Consider the following 27,158-nt stretch of genomic DNA (forward strand, 5'->3'; position numbering starts at 1 on the left):
GTTCGGGGGAGATGGGAATTGTAGTCCAAAACATCTGGAGGGCCGAAGTTTGGGGATGCCTGAACTAGAAGCTCTGTTCTAACACATTGCTTCTCAAATTTGTGGCCCCAGCTGTTGTCGGACTACAAACCCCATCATCCCTAGCTGGCAGGACCCTGCTCTAACCATTATGCCACATAAGTGTCGGGGTGAGCGTCATCCATTCATTCCCGGAAGCAACAAGTTACAGCAAGTTTGTGAAAATCCCAGAAGCTGCCAGAATGCCGAACGGTTTACTGCAGGTGCCAAAGTCAATGTTGTGAAAACTGTTTTTGCACATGCACAGTAGGCTGGGTCATAAAAAACTTTTTTGGGAAAATGTTTCCTCCCTCGATCTTATATCAGGCGTATGGTATAAACATAGTCAAATTTCAAATTGGGGACAAATCGGTTCATATTTAGACCCTGCTCCTACAGATTGAAATTTGGCCTCGCTACGAGTGATGAAAACATCGGAATTTGACTCATTTATTCTCAGTATGTTCAATGGTGAACTAATAAACATAAATATTAAGCAATAAAACACCACTCATATTTTGTGTTGCACCAAAACATCACATTATACTTAGAATCATAGAATCCTAGAGTTGGAAGAGACCGCAAGGGCCATCCAGTCCAACCCCCTGCCAAGCAGGAAACACCATCAAAGCATTCTGGACATATGGCTGTCAAGCCTCTGCTGAAAGACCTCCAAAGAAGGAGACTCCACCACACTCCTTGGCAGCAAATCCCACTGCCGAACAGCTCTTACTGTCAATTACTTAATTACTAATTACTAAAATAGAGGTTTAGTGTAAGGCATAAAAGCATATTTTTAGCATATATGGCGTACAAGTACAATGTATAATATTGCATAAGGCATAATTTTATTAATTACACAACATGTAAGCATTTAGTACAATTTATACCTAAGTAATTAAGTATAATGTGATGTTTGGATGCAACACATAATATGAGTGGTGTTTTATTGTTTAATGTTTATGTTTACTTGTGTAGTACACCGTTTGCTTGATTGTTCCATATAATTTGTTCAAAACCATTGGTTTTTCATGTAAATTATCAACATGTTAAAGAAATAAATATTGCAGAAAATAAGAGTAGGCAACTATTATTGCTCTACATAAAACCTAAAATTTATGTTGATTAGTTCACAATTTAACATCCTGAGACTAAATGAGTCCAATTCCTATGTTTTCATCGCTCGTAGCGAGGCCAAATTTCAATCTGTAGGAGCAGGGTCTAAATATGAACCGATTTGTCCCAAATTTGAAATTTGACTATGTTTATACCATACGCCTGATATAAGATCGAGGGAGGAAGCATTTTCCAAAAAAAGTTTTTTATGACCCACCCGAATGCACAGCTCCTAGACTGGACTGGGATATTGTTTAGCGGCCTCACCCTGTCTCTTGAACGGGAAGGATATAAGAGAGGCAGGGGAGGGCCCAGAAGCTCTCTAGGGCAAGGCCTGTAACTTCAAATTTGACATCTACAGGGGCTCCAGTAGAAGTTTGCATAGTTTATCACCATTATGCTTAAAAACTGACATAAAAGTATTCCTGTCTGTATTTTTTTTAAAATTTTTTTTTTTTTAAAAAAAAGCTTTATTCGGGTAATTTTAAAAATACAAAATCAAACATACAAAATCAAAAATTACAAAAAAAGAAAAACACATCAATCCAAAAATACAAAGATACATATGCGCAAAAAATTAAGAAACGACAAAGGAGGAAAAAAGAAAGAAAAGAAGAAAAAAGAAAAAAGAAAAAAAGAAAACAAAAAAATAATAATAGTATTACTGTCTGTAATGGGTTGCCTTCTGTGAATTATTGCTTCATGTCTGACTCGGAAGCTCCTACACATTTTGCTGCTGTGCATTTACTCTGCTTAACTGGGTGTCTGGAAAGGTGCTGGACCCAAAGATAGGAGTTTAAGCTGTAACGAAACCCAAGACAGTGGTGCCTCGCAAGACGAATTTAATTTGTGCCGCAAGTCAATTCGTTTTGTGAATCGCAGTTTCCCGTAGGAATGCATTGAAATTTCTTCTTTTTTTTTTTGCCCATAGGAACGCATTACAGTGGTGCCTCGCTAGACGAATTTAATTCGTTCCACGGGTCTTTTCTTATAACAAAAAATTCGTCTAGCGAATCCCATAGGAATGCATTGATTATTTTTTTTGCCCATTGAATTTCAATGCATTCCTATGGGAAACCGCGATTCACTAGACGAATTTTTCACAAAACGAATTCATCTAGCGAGGCAACCTCCGCTCGAAAAATCATTTCGTTAAGCGGAAATTTCGTTAAGCAGGGCATTCGTTAAGCGAGGCACCACTGTAATTAAATTTCAACGCATTCCTATGGGAAACCGCGATTCGCAAGGTGCATTTTTCGCAAAACGAACTCGTCTTGCGAGTCACCATCAGATCGTCTTGCGAAAAACCCGTCTTGCAGGGCATTCGTCTCGCGAGGTACCACTGTAGGTGGTTTGCCTGCTTAGCACAAACCCAAACAGGTTATGGCTGATGTCCCATAATACAAAAATTAAGAACCTTTGGCATATTGATGATGCCACCAGTGGGCCCCCCCCTCCCATATACTTACTGTGGTTTCCGGAAGAAATTATACTGGCACATGATGGTGATGAAGAAGCCCACAAAGCCTTCGATTGTCATGGCAACCAAGCCCCTGGTCACGATGTCCCACTCGAATGGTGACTTCATTTTGTCAAATTGCCCTAAGGTGAGGGGACACACAAAAGCAGAGGTAATGGTTGGAAAAATTCCCTCTTGCTGGACACAATCATCGGAGAAGTAACACGCACTGGTTTATCCCCCAACTGGATTTTACTCAAGGCCAACTGAAAACACGCCCAACCAATTCAATGGGTCCACTTCTTATAAAGGATGGATAAAAGGAAGGACTTCTTCACACAGTGCATAGCTAACACCTGGATGGCTTTAAAAGACCATTTGGGGGGGAAGTAGAGAAAGCTTTCAATGGCTAGTAGCCAATAATAATAATAATAATAATAATAATAATAATAATAATAAAACAACTGCCGAACAGCTCTTACTGTCAGGAAGTTCTTCCTAATGTTGAGGTGGAATCTTCTTTCTTGAAGTTTGAATCCAGCGGACACGGAGCAATGGATTCAAACTTCAAGAAAGAAGATTCCACCTCAACTTTAGGAAGAACTTCCTGACAGTCAGAGCTGTTCGGCAGTGGGATTTTCTGCCAAGGAGTGTGGTGGAGTCTCCTTCTTTGGAGGTCTTTAAGCAGAGGCTTGACAGCCATATGTCAAGAATGCTTTGATGGTGTTTCCTGCTTGGCAGGGGGTTGGACTGGATGACCCTTGTGGTCTCTTTCTTCTGTGCTGTTTTTTTCTGGCGCTTTGGCAGACGATGATTGGGTGTAACAGCGTTCGTTTTTTAACCTGTTCTGTGCTGTTTTTTTTTTGGCGCTTTGGCAGACTATGTCGGTGCTGCGTGTTAGTTCCAGCAAAGGTATTATTTGTCATTTATTTCTGTTCTCTTCCCCCCCCCCCAAAAGCACACCGCCCCAAAAGCAAAGTAACTTTTGCACCCCCAAAAAAACCCTCCAAAACTTTGGTCAGCAGCACCCCCCCCAAAAGCTCAACAGCTCTGGGCACTTTGTGATAAATAAGGGGTTTTTGGTTTGGTTTGGTTAAATAATTAGTTTTTGGTTTATTAGAATCATAGAATCATAGAGTTGGAAGAGACCACAAGGGCCATCCAGTCCAACCCCCTGCCAAGCAGGAAACACCATCAAAGCATTCTTGACAGATGGCTGTCAAGCCTCTGCTTCAAGACCTCCAAAGAAGGAGACTCCGCCACACTCCTTGGCAGCAAGTTCCACTGCCGAACAGCTCTTACTGTCAGGAAGTTCTTCCTAATGTTGAGGTGGAATCTTCAAAGCAACAGGGGTCCTGTTGCTTAAACCAAGGTATATGAGAGCTGCCTGCAGGTATTCATAAGAGGGACAGACAGTGGCACTTTGCGTGTGCTCAGAGGCTACTCCCCTTGCTCAGGGAAACACAATAGGATCCAGCCCCAGGGGATCCACATTCAGTCCTGCTTCCTTTCTGGGTGTGCATTCGGCAAGCCTTTAACTATGGCAAAGGCCGGGCTAATCCATATAAAAAAACTAAGCAAAGGGTGAAATTTACCAATCTTCGCATAGTACTCGTTGATGTATTCATTGTAGGCCATCTCCATCAACCCATGGCCCAGGTTGTAGTTTGGGAAAATCAGGAAGCAGCTTTTTAAGTAGCTGTTCACCACTTTCAGGTCCTACGGAAAGAAGACATAAGAAGGTCCCCGGGTCAGATCTAATCCGTAAACAATTCACTTTTAAAGCCACCTGCCAACGATAGAAGATTGGAGGGAGAAGTTGATAGGATACTCAGAGCTGGCGAGGTTAACGGAGAGAATCAGGGATCAAAAACAACAAAAGTTTCAAAAAGAATGGGAAAAATTTATAATTTATAGGAAAGATTATTGTAAAATTTAAATAAAGAAAGACCAAGGAGAAAAAAAAACTAGTAGATTACCATTACAAAATGCAACAAGAGGGTATGTAACCAGGACGTAAAATTAATTAAGTGGAAAAATAAATGAAAAAAGGTATCTGGTAGAATATATAATGGGACGAAATCAACTGGGAAAGAAAACCAAAAGAGAGAGAGGAGGAAGTCAAGTGGGGGAAAATGAGGTGAAGATGAAAACAAAAGAACAGGAAGAAAAATGCAATAATTTGAGACACAAGCCCAGGTTGACAATTTGTATGAAAGGATACTTTATTTGAGAAATGTAAGTTATAAATGGATACCTGTGGTTTCTTTTTCTTTTTTTTGTATGGAATAGCTTTTTCTTCGTTTTCATATGATTTGTTATTGTACATAGTTGCAAAATCAATAAAAAGCATATATTTTTTAAAAAAAAACTTTTAAAGCCACCCGCCATAATTTCTTTATCTTTTTATTCATTTCGTAAAACGCACAAGCAGGACAGAGGAACAAAATGACCAGTAAAAAGAGTTAAAAAGAACTACCGTATATTCCGGCGTATAAGACGACTGGGCGAATAAGATGACCCCCAACTTTTCCAGTTAAAATATAGAGTTTGGGATATACAGTACTCAATGTATAAGAGATACGACCCGGCGTATCAGACGACCCCCGACTTTTGAGAATATTTCCCTGGGTTAAAAAGTAGTCTTATACGCAGGAATATACTGTATTTAAAACTTTTAAAAAGTTAAAGTGGAACCAGACTAAACGCACGTCAAGCAATGTTTTACATATCTGGGTTGGCTTCCCTAAAGAAAAACGTTTTTAGCGGGTGCCAAAGGGCAAATGAAGTTGCTTGCCCAATGCCAGCAGGAAGGGAGTTTCAAAGTCTGCATTAAAAGATCAATTTCTTACAAATGAAGAGCAAGTATCAGAGTTTCCCTGCTCAAAATGGCTCTCCCCAAGGCAGCCTCACGGGAGAGCCAAGGCTATAACTTTTTTATAAATATAAACTTTATTTCATTTAAAAACACCTACAAAATCAACATAACACAAAATCAACGTAACTCAAAATCAACATAACACAAAATAAACACAGCACATACGTTCGTCAAATAATATCAAACCGAATCAAATCGTAATAAATCAAATTCAAATCATACTCAAATCATATATAAAAAATAATAATTAATCATTCATTCTAAATTATATTCTTGACATCAACAAAGACAAAAAAGGGAAAAAGGAAAATTCCAATTCTCAATAAACCCCCTGTCCCTCGTCCCTCCCCTACATAAAAAAAAAAAACGACTTCCAATCACCGTGTACCTTGGTCTATTGTTATTCTTGATCAATTTATATGTGCACGCCTATTTTCCTATACTTCCCTAGATATCTTTTAATTTTGTGTCTTTTCTATATCTGCCAAAAGGTTTGTTTTTTCTATCTGTCTTTTTTGGTATTGTTTTAGCGGTCATAGAATCATAGAATCCTAGAGTTGGAAGAGACCCCAAGGGCCATCCAGTCCAACCCCCTGCCAAGCAGGAAACACCATCAAAGCATTCTTGACATATGCCTGTCAAGCCTCTGCTTAAAGACCTCCAAAGAAGGAGACTCCACCACACTCCTTGGTAGCAAATTCCACTGTCGAACAGCTCTTACTGTCAGGAAGTTCATAGAATCATAGAATCCTAGAGTTGGAAGAGACCCCAAGGGCCATCCAGTCCAACCCCCTGCCGAGCAGGAAACACCATCAAAGCATTCCTGACATATGCCTGTCAAGCCTCTGCTTAAAGACCTCCAAAGAAGGAGATTCCACCACACTCCTTGGCAGCAAATCCCACTGCCGAACAGCTCTGACTGTCAGGAAGTTCTTCCTAATGTTGAGGTGGAATCTTAGGTGGTCCCCAATTTTTTTTCTAAACTGCTCTCTTTTATACCTTTTTGCCTGCCCGCTTTGATTGATAGGTTTTGATATGTTATTACCTTTTCTACCCATTCTTCCTTTTTTTTTTTTTGGTATTCTTTCACTTTTCCAATTAACTGCGACAAGTAGTCTGCCGGCCGCCGTTGCGTGCCTAACCATAGCTGCCAAGTTCTCCCTTTTTTAAAGGGATTTTCCCTTATGCTGAATAGGCTTCCTCGCGAGAAAAGGGAAAACTTGGCAGCTATGTGCCGAACTAAACAGCTGTCCTATATAGAACTTTTCTACCGCCTTTCGCCCAAGTCCCGCTCACCTTGTCGTGCTCAAAAAGCTGCAGCAGGAATGTGGCCACGGTGGCGGTGATGCCAATGAACAGGTTGATGACGATCAGGAAGACGTAAGCGGAACTGGGCACCTCAAACCAGAAGGATGCTGGGTACATGATGGGGGTGATGGACCAGCTAGAGTGGAAAGAGAGAGAGCATTAAGAGGCAAATTGAGAGGTGGTGCTTTTAGAATCATAGAATCATAGAGTTGGAAGAGACCACAAGGGCCATCCAGTCCAACCCCCTGCCAAGCAGGAAACACCATCAAAGCATTCCTGACATATGCCTGTCAAGCCTCTGCTTAAAGACCTCCAAAGAAGGAGACTCCACCACACTCCTTGGCAGCAAAACCCACTGCCGAACAGCTCTGACTGTCAGGAAGTTCTTCCTAATGTTGAGGTGGAATCTTCTTTCTTGTAGTTTGAATCCATTGCTCCGTGTCCGCTTCTCTGGAGCAGCAGAAAACAATCTTTCTCCCTCCTCCATATGACATCCTTTCATATATTTGAACATGGCTATCATACCACCCCTTACCCTTCTCTTCTCCAGGCTAACCATACCCAGCTCCCTAAGCCGTTCCTCATAAGGCATCGTTTCCAGGCCTTTGACCATTTTGGTTGCCCTCTTCTGGACACGTTCCAGCTTATCAGTATCCTGCTTGAACTGTGGTGCCCAGAACTGGACACAGTACTCCAGGTGAGGTCTGACCAGAGCAGAATACAGTGGTACTATTACTTCCCTAGATCTAGATGCTATACTCCTCTTGATGCAGCCCAGAACTGCATTGGCTTTTTGAGCTGCTGCATCACACTGTTGACTCATGTCAAGTTTGTGGTCTACCAAGACTCCTAGATCCTTTTCACATGTACTGCTCTCAAGGCAGGTGTCCCCCATCCTGTATTTGTGCCTTTCATTTTTTTTTTGCCCTTACATTTCTCCTTGTTAAAATTCACCTTGTTTGCTTTGGCCCAGTTGTCTAATCTGTTAAGGTCATTCGGAAGTGTGATCCTGTCCTCTGGGGTATTAGCCACCCCTCCCAATTTGGTGTCGTCTGCAAACTTGCTCAGGATGCCCTCAAGCCCATCATCCGAGTCATTGATAAAGATGTTGAATAAGACTGGGCCCAAGACAGAATATAGACAAAGGAGGGGATGAAGGCAACTCTGCCAGGTCTCCATAGCTGCCAAGTTTTCGCTTTTCTCGCGAGGAAGCCTATTCAGCATAAGGGAAAATCCCTGTAAAAAAGGGATAACTTGGCAGCTATGCAGCTCTCCCCCTTACCCATCTGTTTATATTATTCTGCTGGGGAAACCCAACCAGTCGGAAAGGCTATAAATGATAAAATCATTATTCTCTCTTTCTTAAAAGGAAAGAAAAAGCGTGTAGCACGATCTCAATTCAAAGAACCAAACCCACTCCCGGTTTCATTTTGAAATTGGAAGCAAAGGTAAATAAATGGATACCTACAGGTAATCCAGCGAGAGGCTGGCGCTGGTCTTGTTCATTGGGTGGTTGGTCAGAGTGATACCTGGAGTAGATGAGGAGAAGAACAGGGACGGGTGAACTGCTTTGCGCTCCAGAAAGGCAAGAAGCTGCGGCCAAAACCAGCCGTCTCCAATCTGTCTTGGACTACAATTCCAATCAGCTCCAACCAGGAAATTCTGGCTGGGGGCTGATGGGATCTGTGGTCCAAAACATTTGGGGTTGGGAGGCACCAGGCTCCAAGCAAGACACTCATAGAATCATAGAATCATAGAGTTGGAAGAGACCCCGAGGGCCATCCAGTCCAACCCCCTGCCAAGCAGGAAACACCACTAAAGCATTCCTGACAGATGGCCTGTCAAGCCTCTGCTTAAAGACCTCCAAAGAAGGAGATTCCACCACACTCCTTGGCAGCAAATTCCACTGCCGAACAGCTCTTACTGTCAGGAAGTTCTTCCTAATGTTGAGGTGGAATTTTCTTTCTTGTAGTTTGAATCCATTGCTCCGTGTCCGCTTCTCTGGAGCAGCAGAAAACAACCTTTCTCCCTCCTCTATATGACATCCTTTTATATATTTGAACATGGTTCATTTTTATTGATTTCCCAACAAAATTGGTATATCAGAACAGAAAACAATATGTACCTCAAGATCAACAGCACGACGTCCTTCCTTCCAGCAAAGGGTAAATTATTTCAATCTCATATCGTATTGTTTAATTCATTACATATGTATCATTGTGAGAGTTATGTTATTACCACTAACGTTTTCATACCTTTATAATTGATTTTAGCATATTCAACAAATTTACTCCATTGCAATTTGAGTTCTCCTTCATCCTGTTCCCGGATTCTATTGGTGAGTATGGCCATTTCCATATATTCCAAAAGTTTCGAATGCCACTCGTTAATTGATGGCATTTCCTTAGTTTTCCATTTCTGGGCTATTAGAATTCTCGCCGACGTAGTGGCGTACAAAAAGAAATTTTGGTCAGTTTTTGCTATTTCTTTGTCTAGAAATCCCAACAAAAAAGCCTCCGGCTTTTTGGGAAAGGTGTATCTCAGAATTTTCTTTAATTCATTGTAAACCAAATCCCAATTTTTTAAAACCTTTTTGCACTCCCACCACATGTGGTAAAATTCTCCCACCGATGTTTCACATTTCCAACACCATTTATTTTGATTTCTATACATTTTGGATAATTTTACTGGTGTTAGGTACCAACGGTGTGCTAACTTCATTACATTTTCTTTGAGTGTAGTACATGCCGTAAAATTTAGATGTTCTTTCCATAGTTTTGTCCAGTTATCAGTGGGTATATTGTGCCCGAAATCTCTCGCCCATTTGATCATACAATCCTTTGTCAACTCATCCAATCCAGTAACAAATTGTACATTTTTGATAATAATTTTTGACTATTTTCCAATAATTCAATTTGAAATTTCGACTTTTTCCCCTCAAAACCAATTTCTCTTCTATCCTTATTAAATAAATCATTAACTTGATAATATTGTAGCCATCCGGCGAATTTATCCTTAATCTGGTCATAAATTTTTAATTTGAAATCATCTTTCGTTTTTACAACAATATCCCCATACGTAATTCCTTTCCTTTCCATGTTCACTTTTCGTATAGCTAGGACGTTTAAGGGGGCAACCCACCATGGTGTTTCCCTTTCTAGTAGAGCTTTATTACGGTTCCATACTTCCAAGATTGAACCTCTAAATATATGACTTTTGAAACCAGTATGGATTTTATTATAACACAGATAGGCATGCCAGCCAAATCTGTTTTCTTTTCAACATCTTTCTGATCAAAGAGCATCTTCCACAGGCGGACCATCCAAAACCCATGTAAGGATCAGAGAGGCGGCACACTCACACACTCGCAAGAGGCCTCCTAAAATATGAAACAGACTTTCACCATCACAGTGTTAGGGAAATCAACAAAAAAAGCGAAATCTAGCTAGGTCCAGAAGTTTAGATACAGTCCTGAGTTATCTTCTGCCTTTCAACCTGCTCCCCAATTTCAACACACAAGGGCTGACTGGCTCACCATAGGCAGCAGGATTCCCCCTGGTCTTGGGCAGGTTGGCACGGAGAATGGCATTGTTGAGGGTGTTGAGGTAGGTAGGCATGCTGTGGTAGCCCTTGTTGTTGTAATAAACCTGGCAAAGAGAGGCATGGGGGAGAGAGGAATGCTCCACCCCCCATCGTTCTGCCCGGACACGGAGGTCCGGCACCGAGGGCCTCCTGGTGGTTCCCTCGTTGCGAGATGCCAAGTTGCAGGGAACCAGGCAGAGGGCCTTCTCGGTGGTGGCGCCCGCCCTGTGGAACGCCCTCCCAACAGATGTCAAAGAGAAAAACAGCTACCAGATTTTTAGAAGACATCGGAAGGCAGCCCTGTTCAGGGAGGCTTTTTAATGTTTCATTGTTTGATTTCATTTTTCTGTTGTCAGCCACCCAGAGTGGCTGGGGAAACCCAGCCAGATGGGCGGGGTATCAATAATAAATTATTATTATTATTATTATTATTATTATTATTATTATTATTATTTCTGAGCAAGGCTGCTCGTCTGTTAACAGGAGCTCACAGACAGCGAGGCACATTTTATCTACGCAGCAATCCGGCGGGGTAAAGGTAAAGGTAAAGGGACCCCTGACCATTAGGTCCAGTCGTGGCCGACTCTGGGGTTGCGCGCTCATCTCGCATTATTGGCCGAGGGAGCCGGCGTACAGCTTCCAGGTCATGTGGCCGGCATGACAAAGCCGCTTCTGGCGAACCAGAGCAGCGCACGGAAATGCTGTTTACCTTCCCGCTGTAGCGGCTCCTATTTATCTACTTGCATTTTGACGTGCTTTCGAACTGCTAGGTTGGCAGGAGCTGGGACCGAGCGACGGGAGCTCACCCCGTCGCAGGGATTCGAACCGCCGACCTTCTGATCAGCAAGCCCTAGGCTCAGTGGTTTAACCCACAGCGCCACCTGGGTCCCTAGGTTATGCAAAAAGCCTCCCAATTAGCTTCATGGCTGGGATTTAAACCCAAACAAGCTTCATGGCTGATCTGAGATTGAAACCCAAACCATCCCAGCTCTACTACAGCCTTTTCCAACCTGATGGCCTCCAGAGCCTTTGGACTACAATTCCCATCATCACCCTCCAACAAGCAAAGCTGTATTGCTACTCCAGCATGGCTGCGCTGCCTGGGGGTTATAGCCCAAAACCTCGGGGGGGGGGCACCCGGTTGGCAAAAGTTGTTCTGGCTCAAGATCCTTCTCTACTATACCGAAGATGGATCTCTATTCTGATCAAAATGAAACGGAAGTATCATACCTGCCAAGTCCTGGACGGAAAGATCCGGGATCGGCAGCGCGCGCGAAAACCGGAAGTTGCTTCCGCGCATGACCGGAAATGCGTAAACGCAACTTCCGTTCGCTCTTTGCCCTTCTATGGGCACCAGAAAATGGCGGCGCCAGCGCCGGAAGTCGCTTCCGCGCATGACCGGAAACACGTAAAAGCGACTACCGGCGCCGGCGGCCCTTTGCCCTTCCACGGGCACCAGAAAATGGCGGTGCCGGCGCCGGAAGTCGCTTTTACGTGTTTCCGGTCATGCGCGGAAGGGCATAGCTGCACCGGGAAAATGGCCGCCGTCAGAAGCCGATTTAAGGGAGAATATCGGGATTAACGACCAAACGGGAGACCGCCGGGAAACGGTAGGGAAAAAACGGGGTTTTCCCGGCGGAAACGGGATACTTGGCAGCTATGCAGAAGTTTAACTAGGGTCCCCTACCTTTGGTCCGACGTTTAGCCTGCTCTGCTGGCTGCCGCTGTTTTGTTTTTTAAATGGCGGTGTCTGCTACATTATCGAGTATCTGTATCGATGAAGGGCAGGCTACGGAAATATTTTAAAAAGCAAATACCTGGGCGGCTCTCCGGACAGCAATCTTCTGCACCATGGGAGGAGCTTTGGCCCCAAAGGACGCCGGGATGGACTTCAGGAGGTTGCCAAAGGTCACCGCTCCGTACCTGCGCGAGAACGGACGACAGAGCAGAAATGCAGAGCTCGCCTCAGCACAAAGGGTTTACATTTTGCAAAACTGAGGCAGAGCGGGGCCACGTGACCCGTTGGGACTGGTAGGGTCAAAAGTGGCAGAGTCAGGGCCAAAATGAGCCTTTGGCTAGTTGTAAAAAGGCAGGGAGGTGAGGAGCCAGCTGAGGGCAGACGAAACTGGCGGGACTTTCAAGAAGGATACTGACAAGCTGGAACGTGTCCAGAAGAGGGCACCCAAAATGGTCAAAGGCCTGGAAACGATGCCTTATGAGGAACGGCTTAGGGAGCTGGGTATGTTTAGCCTGGAGAAGAGAAGGTTAAGGGGTGATATGAGAGTCATGTTCAAATATATGAAAGGATGTCATATGGAGGAGGGTGAAAGATTGTTTTCTGCTGCTCCAGAGAAGTGGACATGGAGCAATGGATTCAAACTTCAAGAAAGAAGATTCCACCTCAATATTAGGAAGACCTTCCTGACAGTAAGAGCTGTTCGGCAGTGGGATTTGCTGCCAAGGAGTGTGGTGGAGTCTCCTTCTTTGGAGGTCTTTAAGCAGAGGCTTGACAGGCATATGTCAAGAATGCTTTGATGGTGTTTCCTGCTTGGCAGGGGGTTGGACTGGATGGCCCTTGGGGTCTCTTCCAACTCTAGGATTCTATGATTCTAAAAGCATTCCTCTTCTCTCAGGCCTTTTGACCAATTAAACAAAATACATGGCCTTTTAAATTGTGCTTATTTAGGAGGGAGTTATTGCTTTTGTTGTTATTACGTGCAGTTTTGTGATTTATATTGCAAACTGCCCTGTGATCTTTGGATGAAGGGTGGCGCACAAATTTAATTACCAACAACGACAGTGACAAATAGCAGCACTGCTCAGGATAATCTCAGTCATGCTGAGATCGTAGAATCCTAGAGTTGGAAGAGGCCACGAGGGCCATCCAGTCCAACCCCCTGCCAAGCAGGAAACACCATCAAAGCATTCCTGACAGATGGCTGTCAAGCCTCTGCTTAAAGACCTCCAAAGAAGGAGACTCCACCACCACACTCCTTGGCAGCAAATTCCACTGCCGCACAGCTCTTACTGTCAGGAAGCTTTTTCTAATGTTTAGGTAGAATCTTCTTTCTTGTAGTTTGAATCCATTGCTCCGTGTCCGCTTCTCTGGAGCAGCAGAAAACAACATTTTTCCCTCCTCCATATGACATCCTTTCCTATATTTGAACATGGCTATCATATCACCCCTTCACCTTCTCTTCTCTGGGCTAAACATACCCAGCTCCCTAAGCCGTTCCTCATAAGGCATCGTTTCCAGGCCTTTGACCTCTTCTGGACACGTTCCAGCTGGTCAGTATCCTTCTTGAACTGTGGTGCCCAGAACTGGACACAGTACTCCAGGTGAGGTCTGAGCAGAGCAGAATACAGTGGTCCTATTACTTCCCTAGATCTAGATCAGGCATCCCCAAACTTCGGCCCTCCAGATGTTTTGGACTACAATTCCCATCTTCCCTGACCCCTGGTCCTGTTAGCTAGGGATCATGGGAGTTGTAGGCCAAAACATCTGGAGGGCCGCCTGATCTAGATGCTATACTCCTCTTGATGCGGCCCAGAATTGCATTCATCTGGCCTTCTGTATTTGGGGAGACGGCTGGGGGGCAGAGCCTGCTTCGGAATAAACCGCACCTACCTATCTCCGGCACGGAAAGCGCCACCGTCATGGCTACGCAGACAAAGAAGGCGGGCAGCAGGATCTGGGAGAAGAGAGCCTTGGTGTTCCGCTTGGCGCAGTGGAACCGCTTGACGATGAGCCCGTGGAACTGGCGCAACTTGAGCCAAGAGCCTTCCAGCTTGACGCTGCCCTGCCCCACCAGCGCATGCTCATCCAGGTCCACCTCTGGGTCTGCAGCGGGAAAGAGCAGAGGGAAAGATGGGGGACGGAGGCTCCTCTTTCTCTCTCTCTCGTAGGGTGGGGTTCAAAAAAAAACAGGACGCAGGCAGATGTATGACCCCCCACCTCCCGAAAACAGGCAGAAGAGTAGGTGCCGGAGACACAGAGCCTATAGGAGTGGTACCCCGCAGAGTGGCATTCATGGGGCGCTTGGAGTCCTGTACCTTCTCCTGCCCCCTCCACCCCTCACCTCCTGCAGTAGGGTGGGTCATTAAAAAATTTTTTTTTGGAAAATGCTTCCTCCCTCGATCTTATATCAGGCGTACGGTATAAATGGTATAATGGTATTAAATGGTATTAAATGGTATAATGGATTCAAACTTCAAGAAAGAAGATTCCACCTCAACATCAGGAAGAACTTCCTGACAGTAAGAGCTGTTCGGCAGTGGGATTTGCTGCCAAGGAGTGTGGTGGAGTCTCCTTCTTTGGAGGTCTTGAAGCAGAGGCTTGACAGGCATATGTCAAGAATGCTTGGATGGTGTTTGCTGCTTGGCAGGGGGTTGGACTGGATGGCCCTCGTGGTCTCTTCCAACTCTACGATTCTATGATTAGGAAGAACTTCCTGACAGTAAGAGCTGTTCGGCAGTGGGATTTGCTGCCAAGGAGTGTGGTGGAGTTTCCTTCTTTGGAGGTCTTGAAGCAGAGGCTTGACAGGCATCTGTCAAGAATGCTTTGATGGTGTTTCCTGCTTGGCAGGGGGTTGGACTGGATGGCCCTCGTGGTGTCTTCCAACTCTATGATTCTATGATTCTATGATTCTATAAACATAGTCAAATTTCAAATTTGGGACCAATCGGTTCATATTTAGACCCTGCTCCGACAGATGGGAATTTGGCCTCGCCGCGAGGCATGAAAACGTAGGAATTGGACTCGTTTATTCTCAGTATGTTAAACATAAACGTTAAACAATAAAACACCCCTCATATTATGTGTTGCATCCAAACATCACATTATACTTAATTACTTAATTACTAATTGCCAAAATAGAGGTTTAGTGTAAGGCATAAAAGCGTATTTTTAGCATATATGGTGTACAAGTACAATGTATAATATTGCATAAGGCATAATTTTATTCATTACACAAAATGTAAGCATTTAGTACAATTTATACCTAAGTAATTAAGTATAATGTGATGTTTGGATGCAACACATAATATGAGGGGTGTTTTATTGTTTAATGTTTATGCTTACTTGTTTAGTAGACCTCCAAAGAAGGAGACTCCACCACACTCCTTGGCAGCAAATTCCACTGCTGATCAGCTCTTACTGTCAGGAAGTTCTTCCTAATGTTGAGGTGGAATCTTCTTTCTTGAAGTTTGAATCCATTGCCATATAATTTGTTCAAAACCATTGGTTTTTCATGTCAATTATCAACATGTTTGATCTTAAATAAATAAATATTGCAGAAAATAATAGCAGGCAACTCTTATTGCTCTCCATAAAACCTAAAATTTATGTCGATTAGTTCACAATTCAACATACTGAGAATAAATGAGTCCAATTCCTATGTTTTCATCGCTCGTAGTGAGGCAAAAATTCATAATCTGTAGGAGCAGGGTCTAAATATGAACCGATTTGTCCCCAATTTGAAATTTAACTATGTTTATACCATACGCCTGATATAAGATCGAGGGAGGAAACATTTTCCCCAAAAAAGTTTTTTATGACCCACCCTATCCTGCAGTCTTTCCCCAATGTCAAAATGCTTTACTTAATACAACTTAACATGCATTTAGTTCGTCCAATGTCAACTTTACGCAGTTGATGGCTGGCCGGTCAAAATCAATGTTAAACGCACAGAAGGCAGAGGGCTTTAAAAGCTCTTTTTGCGCAGGGTTTTTCCCAGCGCAGAAAGAGCTTTTCAGATCTCCTCCTCGCTTACCCGACTATGGTGGGCTCTTATCAGATCTCATGGGTCCACCAGAGTTTCTGCAAGAATCATAGAAGAGTTGGAAGAGACCCCAAGGGCCATCCAGTCCAACCCCCTGCCGAGCAGGAAACACCATCAAAGCATTCTTGACATGTGGCTGTCAAGCCTCTGCTTAAAGACCTCCAAAGGAGGAGACTCCACCACACTCCTTGGCAGCAAATCCCACTGCCGAACAGCTCTTACTGTCAGGAAGATGTTGAGGTGGAATTTTCTTTCTTGAAGTTTGAATCCATTGCTCCGTGTCCGCTTCTCTGGAGCAGCAGAAAACAACCTTTCTCCCTCCTCTATATGACATCCTTTCATATATTTGAACATGGCTATCATATCACCCCTTCACCTTCTCTTCTCCAGGCTAAACATACCCAGCTCCCTAAGCCGTTCCTCATAAGGCATCGTTTCCAGGCCTTTGACCATTTTGGTTGCCCTCTTCTGGACACGTTCCAGCTGGTCAGTATCCTTCTTGATACTCCAAGAGTCCAGCAGCCAAGGCAGGGAGCTTAAAAGCGACATGCCTTGCTGGGGAGGGTAAGACTTGTTGGGGTCACCGACTCCAGAAGGCAAATCTGCTTGTGTAGGGCCAGTTCCGAGCGGGTGCTTTGATATTAAACAATTTTGGCTTTTAATGAAACGTAACCCCAGCATAAGATGTGAGTTGGACGTCGTCTTCTTCTTCTGGGGAGGAAACTCCACAGCTTACGGTCAGAGAAGACCCTCTCTCGGACCACCAACCTCTCAGGGCAGTGGAACTACCAAGAGGGCGGCCACCTCTGCTGATCTCAGCCCCTGGAAAGGTCTGCAGGGCAGGAAGTGGTCTCTCATCTATTTAGACTGGAAGCCCCTTGGGGCAGAGGTCTGGGATTTTTTATGTTTCAATTAGTCTGGTGTCCGTAAATAACAAACGCTCCCCTCGCCCCCCACCAGGGGGGAGAAAGCAGAAGCGACCTCGCAAACCAACCTGTTGGTTTATTTTACAGATCCCTCCCTCTCAAAACCAAAAACCTCGGACTCCCTCCTTGCGCTCGCCCAGCCCCTGCCTCCGACGGGTGGGCTCTCGAGCGCCAGTCAAGAGAGGAGCAGGGTGTGAAGGGTGAACGGTGGCAGTGGCGGGAGGTTGGGTGAGCGGGGAGGGTGAAGAGTACCCTCTGCGCCCCACCTGTCCGCGCTGGGGGCTTGGTGAGCGCACGGAGGGAGCCCTCCGCACTCATCCGGTCTTTGCCGCTGACGGGGGTGATGGGGCGCCGAGGGTGTTCCACGCCCTGGCCAACGGTGGCCTCCGTCCCTGCTGGAGCGGCGGACGTACACACACAAGATTGCAGGTGTAATCTCAGATTCTTTGCCTACTATGAACTTTGAGACTTCTTGGAGAACAGGTGAGGCCCCTGCAGACTGGAGGAGGGCCAATGCTGTCCTCATTTTCAAAAAGGGAGAAGACGGCCTGGATAACTACCAACCAGTGAGCTCGACATCAATACCAGAAAAGGTCCTTGAACCGATAATTCAACATTTGGTCTGTGAGCACTTAGAAAACGACGCCTTTCTAATCATAGGATGCTTTTCAGCATGGGTTTCTCAAAACCAAGTCATAGAATCATAGAATCCTAGAGTTGGAAGAGACCCCAAGGGCCATCCAGTCCAACCCCCTGCCAAGCAGAAAACACCATCAAAGCATTCTTGACATATGCCTGTCAAGCCTCTGCTTAAAGACCTCCAAAGAAGGAGACTCCGCCACACTCCTTGGTAGCAAATCCCACTGCCGAACAGCTCTGACTGTCAGGAAGTTCTTCCTGATGTTGAGGTGGAATCTTCTTTCTTGAAGTTTGAATCCATTGCTCCGTGTCCCCTTCTCTGGAGCAGCAGAAAACAATCTTTCTCCCTCCTCCATATGACATCCTTTCATATATTTGAACATGGCTATCATATCACCCCTTAACCTTCTCTTCTCCAGGCTAAACATACCCAGCTCCCTAAGCCGTTCCTCATAAGGCATCGTTTCCAGGCCTTTGACCATTTTGGTTGCCCTCTTCTGGACACGTTCCAGCTTGTCAGTATCCTTTTTGAACTGTGGTGCCCAGAACTGGACACAGTACTCCAGGTGAGGTCTGACCAGAGCAGAATACAGTGGTACTATTACTTCCCTAGATCTAGATGCTATACTCCTATTGATGCAGCCCAAAATTGCATTGGCTTTTTGAGCTGCTGCATCACACTGCATCACACTGCAGAATCAGAGTTGGAAGGGAACCCCCAGGATCATCCAGTCCAAACCCCTGCAATGCAGGAATCTCAGCTAAAGCATCCCTGACAGGCGGCCACCCAACCTCTGCTTAGAAACCTCCAGGGAAGGAGAGCCCACAACCTCCCGAGGGAGACCGTTCCACTGTCAAACAGCTCTTACTGGCAGAAAGTTTTTCCAGTCCCACCATGTTAAGTATAATGGTTTAATGGACACTGAAATGGAAAATGCCTGTTATGTATATTGCTGAAGGTTTAACAGGAAAATTCCATTGCTTTAGCTGACAGTAAGAGCTGTTCGACAGTGGAATTTGCTGCCAAGGAGTGTGGTGGAGTCTCCTTCCTTGGAGGTTTTTAAGCAGAGGCTTGACAGCCATATGTCAAGAATGCTTTGATGGTGTTTCCTGCTTGGCAGGGGGTTGGACTGGATGGCCCTTGTGGTCTCTTCCAACTCTACGATTCTATGATTCTATGCTAGCCCCACATCCTGTTAGCGTCAAAGCACTTGTCGCTGAGTCCCACCATGTTAAGTATAATGGTTTAATGGGCACTGAAATGGAAAATGCCTGTTATGTATATTGCTGAAGGTTTAACAGGAAAATTCCATTACATTAAGAGCTGTCCGACAGTGGAATTTGCTGCCAAGGAGTGTGGCGGAGTCTCCATCTTTGGAGGTCTTTAAGCAGAGGCTTGACAGCCACATGTCAAGAATGCTTGGATGGTGTTTCCTGCTTGGCAGGGGGTTGGACTGGATGGCCCTTGTGGTCTCTTCCAACTCTAGGATTCTATGATTCTATGAACTTCCTGACAGTAAGAGCTGTTCGACAGTGGAATTTGCTGCCAATGAGTGTGGTGGAGTCTCCTTCTTTTGAGGTCTTTAAGCAGAGGCTTGACAGGCACATGTCAAGAATGCTTTGATGGGGTTTCCTGCTTGGCTGGGGGTTGGACTGGATGGCCCTGGTGGTCTCTTCCAACTCTAGGATTCTCTCGCGTGTTACAAACCTTGCAGACTGATGTTATCAGGGTCTTGCGGGTTAGGGTTAGGGTTAGGGTTAGGGTTAGGGTTAGGGTTAGGAGAGTAATCCCCATAGAACTCCGTGGTGGCTTTGTGAAAAGGTAAAAACCTATTGGGAACAAATATATAATGAACTAAAAAGACTGTTACGATACACGTTCCCCAAAAGACCTGAAGAAATGTTACTAGGAATTTTAAGCAGGAATTTTAAGTATAAAGGAATTTTAAGTATAAAGAAAGGAGATCACAAACTTTTCATGTATGCCACCACGGCCGCAAGGGTTATTTTAGCACAAAAGTGGAGAACAACGGAAGTGCCAACGATAGAAGGCTGGAGAGAGAAGTTGATAGAATATTCAGAGCTAGCGAGGTTAACGGGGAGAATCAGAGATCAAAAACAACAAAAGTTTCAAAAAGAATGGGAAAAGTTCATAACTTATAGGAAAGATTATTGTAAGATTTAAGTAAAGAAAGACATGGATTATTGTAGATTTAAGTAAAGAAAGACATGGGTCAGCAGTGTGATGCAGCAGCTAAAGAAGCCAATGCAATTCTGGGCTGCATCAATAGGAGTATAGCATCTAGATCTAGGGAAGTAATAGGACCACTGTATTCTGCTCTGGTCAGACCTCACCTGGAGTACTGTGTCTAGTTCTGGGCACCACAGTTCAAGAAGGAGACTGACAAGCTGGAACGTGTCCAGAAGAGGGCAAGCAAAATGGTCAAAGGCCTGGAAATGATGCCTTATGAGGAACGGCTTAGGGAGCTGGGTATGTTTAGCCTGGAGAAGAGAAGGTTAAGGGGTGATATGATAACCATGTTCAAATATATAAAAGGATGTCATATAGAGGAGGGAGAAAGGTTGTTTTCTGCTGCTCCAGAGAAGCGGACACGGAGCAACGGATTCAAACTACAAGAAAGAAAATTCCACCTCAACATTAGGAAGAACTTCCTGACAGTAAGAGCTGTTCGGCAGTGGAATTTGCTGCCAAGGAGTGTGGTGGAGTCTCCTTCTTTGGAGGTCTTTAAGCAGAGGCTTGACAGCCATCCGTCAGGAATGCTTTGATGGTGTTTCCTGCTTGGCAGGGGGTTGGACTGGATGGCCCTCGTGGTCTCTTCCAACTCTATGATTCTATGATTCTATGATTCTATGACCAAGGAGAAAACAAAATGAAAAAAAGAAGAAGAAAAAAAAGGGAAAACTGGTAGATGGCCATTACAAAATGCAACAAGAGGGTATGTAACCAGGACGTAAGCGTATAGTTAAGAATAAAATGGAAAAGGGTATCTGGTCAAACATATAATGGGACGGAAATAATCGGATGGAAATAAAACCAAAAGAGAGAGAGGAGGGAGGTCGAATTGGGGAAGATGAGGTGAAGAGGGAAACATAGACCAGGAAGAAAAATGTGGTAATTTGAGACATAAATCCAGGTTGACAATCGGTATGAAATGATCGTTTTATTTGAGGAATGCAAGCTGTAAATGGATACCTGTGGTTTATTTCCCTTTTCTGTATGGCACAGCTTTTTCTTCCCTTTTATGTGATTTGTTATTGTGTACAGTTGTAAAACTAATAAAAAATAATATATATATATATAAAAAAAATAGAACTCTGAATAAGCCCCACCTTCATCGCCTCTCACAGAGCCGGCTGAGGACGACGACGACTGCAGGGACTTCCGGTCTGCCTCCGGCTTCTCGGGCGTGTCTGCGAAAATAGCGAAAATAGCGCTTTGTGCAAAGCGCGAAAATAGCGAAAATAGCGCTTTGCGCATGCGCTAGATGGCGTTTTCGGGTTGCGAACTTTTCGGGTTACGGGTGGTTACGCTGACGGTACCCAGCTCTACCTCTCTTTTAAATCAGAAGCAGTGAAGGCGGTGAAGGTCCTGTGTGAGTGCTTGGAGGCGGTTGGAGGATGGATGGCGGCTAACAGATTGAGGTTGAATCCTGACAAGACAGAGGTACTGTTCGTGGGGGACAGGAGGCGGGCGGGTGTGGAGGATTCCCTGGTTCTGAATGGGGTATCTGTGCCCCTGAAGGACCAGGTGCGCAGCCTGGGAGTCATTCTGGACTCACAGCTGTCCATGGAGGCGCAGGTCAATTCTGTGTCCAGGGCACCTCCGTCTGGGACACAGGATGAGACCCCACCTGCCTGCAGACTGTCTCGCCAGAGTGGTGCATGCTCTAGTTATCTCCCGCTTGGACTACTGCAATGCGCTCTACGTGGGGCTACCTTTGAAGGTGACCCGGAAACTGCAATTAATCCAGAATGCGGCAGCCAGACTGGTGACTGGGAGCGGCCGCCGGGACCACATAACACCTTGAAAGACCTACATTGGCTCCCAGTACGTTTCCGAGCACAATTCAAAGTGTTGGCGCTGACCTTGAAAGCCCTAAACAGCCTCGGTCCGGTATACCTGAAGGAGCGTCTCCACCCCCATCGTTAAAGACCTCCAAAGAAGGAGACTCCACCACACTCCTTGGCAGCAAATCCCACTGCCGAACAGCTCTTACTGTCAGGAAGTACTGAAGGAGCGTCTCCACCCCCATCGTTCCGCCCGGACACTGAGGTCCAGCGCCGAGGGCCTCCTGGCGGTTCCTTCGCTACGAGAAGCCAAGTTACAGGGAACCAGGCGGAGGGCCTTCTCGGTAGTGGCGCCCACCCTGTGGAACGCCCTCCCACCAGAGGTCAAAGAGAACGACAATGACCAGACCTTTAGAAGGCATCTCAAGGCAGCCCTGTTTAGGGAAGCTTTTAATGTCTGATGGATTTCTGTATTTTAGTGTTTTGTTGGAGTGGCTGGGGGAACCCGGCCAGACGGGCGGGGTATAAATCATAAATTGTTATTATATTATTATATCTTGGAACGCGGACATAAAGCCAGATTAAAAAAATAATCGCCCTCGGGAGGTTGTGCCCTCTCCTTCCTTGGAGATTTTTTAAACAGAGGTTGGGAGGCCACACCTGTGGTGGACGCATTAGTTGAGATTTTGCATTGCAGGGGGTTGGACGAGACGGCCCCCAGGGTCCATTCGAACTCTCGAATTCAGATTATTCTTACCGACGTCGCTGTTCTCCAGAGACTGGTCTTCCTCGGAGACCTTGAGGAAAACCTCTTCCAGGGTGGTGTCCATCAGCCCAAAACTGGTCAGGTCCAGGTCATCCAAACTGTGCTCCAGGTGCTAAAGAAACGGAACGGGACGGAACCAGAGCGGAGTCAATACAGGTGTGTCCCTCTAACCTCCCCTAGACCAGTGTTTCCCAACCAGTGTGCCTCCAGATTGTTTTGGGACTACAACTCCCATCATTCCTGACCGCTGGTCTTGCTAGCTAGGGGTGATGGGAGTCGTAGTCCCAAAACATCTGGAGGCACACTGGTTGGGAAATTACAACTCCCATCATTCCTGACCGCTGGTCTTGCTAGCTAGGGGTGATGGGAGTCGTAGTCCCAAAACATCTGGAGGCACACTGGTTGGGAAATTACAACTCCCATCATTCCTGACCGCTGGTCTTGCTAGCTAGGGGTGATGGGAGTCGTAGTCCCAAAACATCTGGAGGCACAATAGTTGGGAAACACTGCGCTAAAGCAGTGTTTCTCAACCAGTGTGCCTCCAGATGTTTTGGGGGACTACAACTCCCCTCATTCCTGACCGCTGGTCTTGCTAGCTAGGGGTGATGGGAGTCGTAGTCCCAAAACATCTGGAGGCACACTGGTTGGGAAACACGGCACTAGACGCCGCGCACGGCTAACAGTCAAAACATTCGGGATCAGCCAAGGAGCACCCTTCTTTTGAGCGCACCAGCCAGGCGCAAGGTTTCCATGTCAAAGCCTCATAGAATCCTAGAGTTGGAAGAGACCCCAAGGGCCATCCAGTCCAACCCCCTGCCAAGCAGGAAACACCATCAAAGCATTCTTGACAGATGCCTGTCAAGCCTCTGCTTCAAGACCTCCAAAGGAGGAGACTCCACCACACTCCTTGGCAGCAAATTCCACTGCCTAACAGCTCTGACTGTCAGGAAGTTCTTCCTAATGTTGAGGTGGAATCTTTTTTCTTGTAGCTTGAATCCATTGCTCCGTGTCCGCTTCTCTGGAGCAGCAGAAAACAACCTTTCTCCCTCCTCCACATGACATCCTTTGATATATTTGAACATGGCTATCATATCACCCCTTAACCTTCTCTTCTCCAGGCTAAACATACCCAGTTCCCTAAGCCGTTCCTCATAAGGCATCGTTTCCAGGCCTTTGACCATTTTGGTTGCCCTCTTCTGGACACGTTCCAGCTTGTCAGTATCCTCCTTGAACTGTGGTGCCCAGAACTGGACCCAGTACTCCAGGTGGGGTCTGACCAGAGCAGAATACAGTGGTACTATTACTTCCCTAGATCTAGATGCTATACTCCTATTGATGCAGCCCAGAATTGCATTGGCTTTTTGAGCTGCTGCATCACACTGCTGACCCAGGTCAAGTTTGTGGTCTACCAAGACTCCTGGATCCTTTTCACACGTACTGCTCTCAAGCCAGGTGTCCCCCATCCTGTACTTGTGCCTTTCATTTTTGGATTGTCTCGTGAGATAGAGGGATGCCAACCAACCAGTCCCGTCCAGTGTCCACCCCCCCCTTTGTTTATTCACCAACCGCCCGGTACCTGGAAGAGCCTTTCAAAGCAGCCCTTCTTGACCGCTTCGCTGGGGAGAATGTAGGAGAGCTCTGTGTTGGTGTTGGAGATGAGCAGGCAGGATGCGACATACTTCTTGATGAACTGCGTGACTCGCGCTTCGGAGCAAGGGCTGGCGGGAGGCCGGCCGGGAGAGCTGTGGGTCTGCCCAGGGTCTAAACAAAGAGGAGGTGGGGCGGGGAAGAAGGAGAAAAAAAAAAGACGAATGATTTATTTGATGCCACCTTATATTAGTTTATATAATAAAGTCCAAGTGTCTCTGCGTCTAGATTTCCCGTGTGTCCCTGGGTTACTGCGCATGGGTGTCTCCCAACTCTATGATTCTAGTCTGCGGTGGCTTTAAGTGGGAACCAGACAAAGATATGGAACAGGAATATGAGGAGGAGGAGGAGCCTATCAACAACCACTAATGCAAACCACTATATGGAACCTCCATGTACAGGGGCAGCCTGCACCAAAATATTAGAAATTGAGCACCAACAAACAAGGGTGGCCAGAGTCAAATTGCTCTTTAAACAGAGAACAGTCGTCTGCTCCTGCCAGGAGAGCCTCATCCTGCTTGCTGCAGCAAGGGCTTCGGAGAGAGCGGCTGGAGCCACTGACCGGCATTGGCTCGGGTGTCCGACTGCTTCTTGACGACGGTAAGCTTGTACCCGTCCCCGTAGGTGCTCTTCAGAAAGAGGGGGGACCCACAGCACTTCAGCCTCCCATTGGAGATGATGGCGATGCGGTCGCCTAAGAGATCGGCCTCATCCATGTGGTGCGTGGAGAGGAGGATAGTCCTTCCTGCGGGGAAAGGGTCAGGGTTAGGTAAAGGCAACGATCGACGATCGGCAGATGAAGATGATGGAGTTTATGGAACCGGCTGAGATGACCGGGGAGGAGAAGCGATGGAAGAAGAATGGAAAGATTTTAAATTATATCTTTAAAAAACATGCTAAAGTAACATACAGTGGAACCTCGGTTTGCGAACACCTCGGTTTACGAATTTTCGGTTTACGAACGCCGCGGACCGTCTGGAACGGATGAATCCACTTTCCATTACTTTCAATGGGAAAGTCTGCTTCAGTTTATGAACGCTTCGGTTTAAGTACTCCGCGGACCCGTCTGGAACGGATTAATCCACTTTCCATTACTTTCCATGGGAAAGTTCGCTTCGGTTTATGAACGCTTCGGTTTAAGTACTCCGCGGACCCGTCTGGAACGGATGCACTTTAAATTTTAATATTGTATTTTAATCTGTATTTTAATTAATTGTTTTTATGTTTTATTGTGGTTCTGTTGGTGTCAGCCGCCCTGAGCCCGGTTTTTGACTGTGGAGGGCGGGGTATAAATAAAAATTTATTATTATTATTATTATTATTATTATTATTATTTATTATATTAATCTACTTTCCATTCCTTTCAATGGGAAAGTCTGCTTCAGTTTATGAACGCTTCGGTTTAAGTATTCCGCGGACCCGTCTGGAACGGATGAATCCACTTTCCATTACTTTCAATGGGAAAGTCTGCTTCAGTTTGTGAACGCTTCAGTTTAAGTACTCCGCGGACCCGTCTGGAACGGATTAATCCACTTTCCATTACTTTCAATGGGAAAGTTCGCTTCAGTTTATGAACGCTTCGGTTTAAGTACTCCGCGGACCCGTCTGGAACGGATTAATCCACTTTCCATTAATTTCAATGGGAAAGTCTGCTTCAGTTTATGAACGCTTCAGTTTAAGTACTCCGCGGACCCGTCTGGAACGGATTAATCCACTTTCCATTACTTTCAATGGGAAAGTCCGCTTCAGTTTATGAACGCTTCGGTTTAAGTACTCCGCGGACCCATCTGGAACGGATTAATCCACTTTCCATTACTTTGAATGGGAAAGTTCGCTCCAGTTTATGAACGCTTCGGTTTAAGTACTCCGCGGACCCGTCTGGAACGGATTAATCCACTTTCCATTACTTTCAATGGGGAAGTTCGCTTCAGTTTATGAAAGCTTCGGTTTAAGTACTCCGCGGACCCGTCTGGAACGGATGAATCCACTTTCCATTACTTTCAATGGGAAAGTTCGCTTCAGTTTATGAACGCTTCAGTTTAAGTACTCCGCGGACCCGCCTGGAACGGATTAATCCACTTTCCATTACTTTCAATGGGAAAGTTTGCTTCAGTTTATGAACGCTTACTCCGCGGACCCGTCTGGAACGGATGAATCCGCTTTCCATTACTTTCAATGGGAAAGTTCGCTTCAGTTTATGAACGCTTCGGTTTAAGTACTCCGCGGACCCGTCTGGAACGGATTAATCCACTTTCCATTACTTTCAATGGGAAAGTCTGCTTCAGTTTATGAACGCTTCGGTTTAAGTACTCCGCGGACCCGTCTGGAACGGATTAATCCACTTTCCATTACTTTCAATGGGAAAGTCTGCTTCAGTTTATGAACGCTTCGGTTTAAGTACTCCGCGGACCCGTCTGGAACGGATGAATCCACTTTCCATTACTTTCAATGGGAAAGTTCGCTTCGGTTTATGAACAGACGTCCGGAACCAATTGTGTTCATAAACCGAGGTACCACTGTATTAGAATAGAAATTTAAGTTGTAAATAAACTGTGGAAATTAATAAGATGTGAGATGATGGTTAAAAAAAATCAGATATAGAAGGTGATGAAAACGATATAGAATTTGCTAATTATAAATTTATTAAAGGACCACAGGGAGGGAAACCCGAGGGGGTCCCTCTAGACAATGTGAAGGGACTAAGGAATAACCGTTTTTCTCATATTATAAGACACGTCTTATATTCATTTTTTCCTCCAAAAAAACACACTATGGCTTATTTCCAAGGGATGTCTTATTTTTCCGCTCCTCCTCCTCCTGCTGCGGCCGGCATCGCTGCTGCGCCTATCGCTATGTCTTATTTTCGGGGTATGGCTTATATTCCTTGAACGCTTAAAAAATCCTGCTACGGCTTATTTTATGGGTATGTCTTAAAATAGGGGAAACAGGGAAGCGTTTTGATTGTATGTTT

The 27,158-nt window shown here is 45.4% G+C and overlaps 1 protein-coding gene across 1 annotated transcript in view; it reads right to left on the reverse strand.

Annotated features, from left to right (window-relative positions):
* Window positions 1–27,158, reverse strand: part of LOC118078892 (ATP-binding cassette sub-family A member 2) — a 76,897-nt gene that overhangs the window by 16,776 nt on the left and 32,963 nt on the right. Inside the window, exons 6-17 of the mRNA XM_088660189.1 lie at window positions 24,750–24,932; window positions 24,117–24,301; window positions 22,487–22,652; window positions 21,097–21,177; window positions 14,029–14,241; window positions 13,189–13,255; window positions 12,218–12,323; window positions 10,354–10,465; window positions 8,287–8,347; window positions 6,807–6,954; window positions 4,228–4,351; window positions 2,643–2,775 (exon numbers count right to left, since the gene is read on the reverse strand). Of these exons, the coding sequence (XP_088516315.1) occupies window positions 2,643–2,775; window positions 4,228–4,351; window positions 6,807–6,954; window positions 8,287–8,347; window positions 10,354–10,465; window positions 12,218–12,323; window positions 13,189–13,255; window positions 14,029–14,241; window positions 21,097–21,177; window positions 22,487–22,652; window positions 24,117–24,301; window positions 24,750–24,932 (1,579 nt within the window). The remainder of the gene's footprint in view (window positions 1–2,642; window positions 2,776–4,227; window positions 4,352–6,806; window positions 6,955–8,286; window positions 8,348–10,353; window positions 10,466–12,217; window positions 12,324–13,188; window positions 13,256–14,028; window positions 14,242–21,096; window positions 21,178–22,486; window positions 22,653–24,116; window positions 24,302–24,749; window positions 24,933–27,158) is intronic.

This window comes from Zootoca vivipara, unplaced genomic scaffold, assembly GCF_965207765.1.
Source record: "Zootoca vivipara unplaced genomic scaffold, rZooViv2.hap1.1 HAP1_SCAFFOLD_30, whole genome shotgun sequence".
In the NCBI taxonomy this organism is placed as follows: domain Eukaryota; kingdom Metazoa; phylum Chordata; class Lepidosauria; order Squamata; family Lacertidae; genus Zootoca; species Zootoca vivipara.